This window comes from Melanerpes formicivorus, unplaced genomic scaffold, assembly GCF_026170545.1.
Source record: "Melanerpes formicivorus ecotype bairdi unplaced genomic scaffold, bMelFor1.0.p_v2 SCAF_16, whole genome shotgun sequence".
Lineage (NCBI taxonomy): Eukaryota > Metazoa > Chordata > Aves > Piciformes > Picidae > Melanerpes > Melanerpes formicivorus.
The window spans coordinates 7,681,243-7,687,242 of NW_027142368.1; the positions used below are offsets into that span (position 1 = coordinate 7,681,243).

Consider the following 6,000-nt stretch of genomic DNA (forward strand, 5'->3'; position numbering starts at 1 on the left):
ACCCAGGGAGTAATATGGGCTAAATCGATGCCTAATATTAAAGCCATTTTTAAAGAACATGCTCAACATTTACTGCCAGGGTGTAGCAATGTCCTGTATGTTACTCAGTACCTTCTGTTTTACTGGATACAAAGGAAGACTAAATTGAATAACTTATCTTTCAGATAAAGAGAGAAAAGGAATGGACAATTGAAAGGAAAAGAGACATAGACCAGTTCAAGAAACTGAACCCCAGATCCAGCGAGCGGCAATTCTCATGGCCCCTACCATCAGAAAATTGTTGGTCATACAACTACAAGAGCAGTTGGAAAAATGCTAGGCAGCGGTAAGGATGCAAGAACAAATTTACCAAATGCCTGCATAACTGGGGAAAAAAAAAAAAACAAAAACAAATCTCAACTCTAGGTTATTAGAAACTATTTTAATACATCTGTCCCAAATAGAAAATAACATGATGCCAAAGTTATGAACAAGAAAAAAATAACAAGGCCCTGATTACCTGCAGAGAAGCATCCGAACTTATGCAATGTCCAAAAGAAACTTTTTAAGAGACTAAAACAATATTCTGACTGCAGCAGTGAAACTAACAGCATTTTGTCTCTGTGAAAACATGCTATTACTCTTTACAAAAGCTAAAGAAAAACTTCATGCAATATACTTTAAAGCTAACAATCCGAGCTCCTTGGTAGCATAGAGAGGTACACATACATACAGATGCACCATGCGAGATGATGCTTTGTAGACAAGAACCTAAACACTTTTCCCTCATCCACTCCTTTACATTAGTCATTCCCTAGATTAGCCTAAAGCAAACATTACACTTCTCACTCTTTTATATTGGAATGCAAACTAAAAATATGGCTGCAACTCATCTTTAACAGACACTGGTTCACATCCCAGTTTAATCTTTGAAACAGAGCAAAGCAGTAAACTACACAAGCGCTATCAGCTCCTTGGGAAGGGACAAAACCCATGAACTCTAACCTTTTGTCCCCCCCTAAAGGGCAGAAATGAAACTCCAAAGTATCTGCTTTGCCTCCAGCTGCTGAAAATGGCATAATAGGAATATTTAGGAGAAGGTTGTTGAGAACTCAGGGATATGGAGAATTCTGTTTATCCATAACTTCCAGTGTTCCCTGCAATGAGATTACTAATGAATCTCAGAAGGACTTAGTATGAATGCCACAGCATAACATTCATTGAACTTCGTATCACTGAAATAATAAAAAAGAGGATATACTGAAAAACACTGGAAAGTGTCTGTTACAAAGTGTGTCTGTGTGTATATACATATATCTATATATATAAACCAATTAAACTTAATGCTAACAGCTAATCTGTTTTCTTCAAATTGATTTTTCTTATATTCTGTTCAGTTCTATCTACTGATAAAATGCAGGGGACACACTAAAGAACTTAAGAAAACTTGTTGAAAAAAAAGCAATTCACACTAGTAGTATTCATGCACAGAGTTTATAGATTTCACACTGTGTGTTTAAGATATCCATGTCTATAATAACATATTCATCTTCCTTTATCCATACTTTCCCTCCTTACAGACAGAGGTGCATTCAAAATCCTAGTCCAATGAGTCAGTTAAAAATACACATCTGAATCATACCTATATTCTGAATACAACTATCAAGCCAACAGGGATACTATTAATACATAACTAAAGAAACAGCCTCAGCTAGCTGCTTTTATTAATCACCTTGTCTGTTCCAGTTAACTGCAACTAATGCCACAAGGTTTCTCCTGCTAGTCTCTTTTATCTCTCTGTTTCTTTAAAAAATGAAATGTTTAAGTATACTAGCTACTGTATTCCCTCCCCCATTTGAAGTTTCTGGAGACTTCACATCCCTGTAAGGACTTAACATAGTCTTTTAAACCTTAGGATTTTAAGAAAGCGAACAAGAAGTAAAGCTACCTTTGTCATATACATCCTGCATTTAACCAGTACAAGAATTTGTTTCTAAAATTCAGTATTGGTATTTGCTTGACAGCTCTTCTCAAGGATACCATTAAAAGACCACCAACTCATGTTGCCAAACTCTACAAAACTGAAGTTCTTACCCAATGGAACAGGTAGATGTAACAATCCAGTGACATGTGAACAAAAAAAAGCATTTGAGTAATTTATCAGAACAGTAAAAGTGTCAGAAGAGTTAATGAATATTTTAGGTGTACCTGTTGAGGAAATAAACTTTCTACTAATCCAACCTTATGAATAGCTGTTTCCAAACACTTAGTATCATTGGTCGGAGACTCATTGCCCTGAGTAGTATCCCTCTTACTTGACACGTGTCATTTGCCTATCGCTGCAGGACAGAGGCTTAGCCTTCCTCTTTCACCCAGGCTCTTATCTTTAGCCTGTAGCCCAAAACACGACTTCTGCCTTCCTCTTGCGGCAGAACAGAGATCAGGGGCCCAAAGCAATGGAAACTCAATCCACCGTTCAGCCGGTCCATAATTTCTCCGACACCCACCACAGTTAGTACCGCCTGTTTTTTGCAGCGTTTCACAGCTGCGTCGGGGAGACACGGAGTCGCCCCACAAACCCGGCAGTGGCCCCCCGAGCTGCTATTTCGCGCACGGGCCCCTTTTTCTCCACCAAAGATACCCTCGGGCACCCAGCGAACCATCTTGCCGCCGGGGCCTGCATCCTCCTCAGCCCTCTCAGCTCAGGGCCCTCACCCGGAGCCTCCGCTCCCCCCCAGGCCAGAGACTGGCTGCCCTCCCTCAGAGCAGCGCACAAGACCTCTGACACGAAGAGCGACCCAACCCGTGGCCAAGCCTTGGCACCGCCGCCCTGGCCCCAGCCCCACGGCCACGCAGGCCGGCCTCTCCGCATGCCGCAACACAGACAGGTGCAACTCTTCGGCCGCCTCCGGGGACGTGCGCAGCCCGAGCTCGGTCCCGGCCTCCTCCTCCCCACACCAGCCCACACGGAAAAGTGTCCCCTTTCCTTCCCGCGCATCACTGTTCACCCCCTGCGGGTCTCTCCCACAAACCAAGGGCTGCTTGGCCACCACACAAAGACAGGCCCTCCCTCCCGCCGCGCCTCACAGGCAAACAGCGAAGCCAAGCCGAGCCAGGCCGGGCCAGGCCTCTTCCGACCGCCACCCTCGGCCGGTTCCCGTACCCGGGCCTCTCTCACGTCGCAGGGGCCGCCGCCAACGCCCGCCGCGGTGCCCGGCATAATAGCCCACCACCCCGACCCGCCTCCACTTCACCTCTTTGGGGACAAGCTGGTTCTCCTCGCTGGGCACCATGGCCGGAGGCACGGTGCTGAGCCCGCAGCAGGCTAAGCTGAACTGAGCTGAGCGTCGTCGTCAGCAGCGGGAGGCGGGGGCACACCAGCGGCTCATCCTCCGCCACCGCCCCAGCCGGCGAGGGCAGTGCCACAGTCCCGCCCCGCCGCCAATCAATGGCAAAAATGGCGGCGTGGCTGCTCTCGCGAGAGGCGGTCTGGCCGCTTATGTCGGGGCGCTGGGGTCGTCTGAGCTTCAGTTGCTGCTACTCTTGTCGTGATCCTTAGATGGTGCCAAGCCTGGCCGGCGGAGTTGCGCGGTTATCATCTGAGTACGAGCAGCATAGAAGGCGTGGCACGTTCGCCTTTCAGGCGGCTAGAGCAGAGCCGTGCCGCGCCATTCCCGTTCTCCTTCCAAGGACCGTAAACGGTGCTCAGCTCTTGTCACCTCCTTCACGTTACCCTGCCCTCGAGGGCAGTGGCGGGAAATGCCGTCCGACGGAAGACCGGCACGGGCCTTAGAACGGAGGCTGTGTGTTCCCTTGACCTGTCCTCTACCGGGCTGACAGCGGGCGCGAGGCAGAGTAGCAAGTGATTAAGTGTGAGGTGCAGTAGGTGAGCGAGGGGTAAGCGTGTCCAGAGGCCGTGGCCGGCCTGCGAAGGAGAGCTTTTCCGTGTGCATGGCGGTTTCAGACGCTTCGAAGAGCAGGGCTTGCAGCCAGGCCGCCAGTGTGCTCGGGTGCTGGGCTTCTGTCTGAAGGTATGGGATGCGTAGGAGCTGGACAGCCCCCCACATGACAAAGGCCTTCTCTCGTTCTCATAGCTTCCCTGCTTCACCACCTGTTATATATCCTTGCCACAGTCAAGGTGTAGGGCACACGGGCTGCAGTTTCCGTGTGTTTCATTTGCTTTTCCTCACACATGAATTTGACAGCGGCGTTTGGCTGAGGGGTTAGGAGACTATCAGGAGAGCATAGGTATTCTGAGTCTGGTCCCATAATGTGTGCCTTGGTATTGTTGTCCAGAAATTGTTACTTGCAGTTACACTGTGAAGTTAAGCATGTGCTTGCTTCTCTGTACATTTAGAGTTAACAGTTAATTTTCAAATTCAATGCAAGCCTATTTCTGTGGTATGACTTAATTGTTGTGTTTTGTCTGCAACCTTAAATATATCTGGTTTTCAGGTTACCTGAGGCACACTGAAAGTCAAATACTCATCGCTACAGTGACTCAAATACATATTAATGGAGAAGTAATTCTACCTTATTTTTTCCCTCTGCAAAATAGTTTTAAAATGAAAAATGTTCAACTTAGCTAATGAGGAAGAATGGTACATGGTAGTTGTACATCTTTGTAAAACCATTTTTCTCATTATTTTGGTGTCCTCTTGTGGAAAAATGCAGAACTGAGGACACTTTTTGGTTTTGTGTCCAAGAAACTTGGTGTTTTAAAACCTACTGAGTGTTATTGGGAATCTGCTGTGCAGATTTAGTGGAATTATCTCTTCTTCCTTTTCATTGTTAAAGTTCGTAGTTTCTCAGGTTCTTCTCCATCACCCTGCTTTCTCAAAGGTGAGATAAGTAGCCTGTTTTGGTGTCAGGGTATATAATAAATATTTAAATTAGCAGAGTATTTTAATGTGGAAAAAAAAGCTTTAAAACAGTCAGTTTTGTAACTGACTGTGTAACAACATCAGTAGTTTTATCTTTCAAGTGTGCTGTGGTAGGTGCTAAGTTTTTTGGTTGATTTGGTGCTTTGTTTTTTTTTGTTTTGTTTTGTTTCCAGTTCTGCACCTTGAATTAAACACAAAAATCTCACTCACTGAAAATTTCCTTGAAGCAGTGTTTTAAGTGTATTTCTGCCCTGGCTTTCATTACATAACTTAATGGGATCAAGATATTTATATAGGAAAAGTCAGGAGGTTGAGACAGGAGCTAGTTTTAAAATATGTGGCACCTGAAAGCCCCTCACCTTAGACAACTGAGCAGTAATATAATGAAATCAAGCATCAAGACAGGAACCAGGGAGTTCCTTCCATCTAATAACAACATTAAGCAGAAGGTTGTGCAGAGCTACTCCTCTACAAGAGGGAAGAGTATGTAAAATAGTTGGCTTTTTTTACTAGGAAAGACTGGAATTTATGAACCCATGTCTTTTAGAAAAAAACTTTTGTTACAATGTTTGAGCTGTGTTGTTGATTAAAAGATTTGGGATTTAGTTTAGTTTTTATGGGCAGGCTTCTATAAGCATCTCAGTGTTAGAAAAAGTGCAATTGCAGAAGAAGCAAAAACATTGTGTCAACGTTTTTGTAAAGGTTTGAAAAGGCACAAGCTGCCTGGTGGTCTTCTGTTGTCCGGTGCTGTCCAAAGATCCATGAGATCAGCAAGCAAGTCCTTGAGCTGAAGAGCTAGAGCGGAGGCATAAGCTTGCAACCGCAGGGGATGCAATCATCAAAGCACTGGCTAAGAGCCTCTGAAAGTAATATGTGTCTTATGGGCCAGTTATTACTTTGGCTTTTCCCCTTTTGGGGAGGAACACACACTCCCAAAAACTCTTAACTTGAGAGGTTCTTTCTGTTTTGTAAGGAATCCAGAATTAAGGAATGAGAAGCTTTCAAAGAACTTCGCAAATTCCTTTGACTTTCTAAAGTGTTAATGTGGTCTTATGGTTGGTTGGTTCTTTTCTGCAATTTGTGCTTAGAAAGGGCAAAACTATGGGACTCAATGGCTTCAAAATATGTTGTTCTGTTG

General features: G+C 45.0%; 1 protein-coding gene across 6 annotated transcripts in view; it reads right to left on the reverse strand.

Moving 5' to 3' along the window:
• Positions 1-3,346, reverse strand: part of USP47 (ubiquitin specific peptidase 47) — a 43,805-nt gene extending 40,459 nt beyond the window's left edge. For 4 of the 6 annotated variants that reach the window (XM_068147978.1, XM_068147974.1, XM_068147977.1 and 1 more), the window contains exon 1: positions 3,234-3,345. In XM_068147978.1, the coding sequence (XP_068004079.1) occupies positions 3,234-3,272 (39 nt within the window). In that variant the 5' untranslated portion in view covers positions 3,273-3,345. Of the gene's footprint in view, positions 1-3,233 lie in introns of all 6 variants that reach the window. The other 2 variants (XM_068147975.1, XM_068147976.1) reach the window with 2 other exon arrangements.
• Between the last annotated feature and the right edge of the window lie 2,654 nt (positions 3,347-6,000).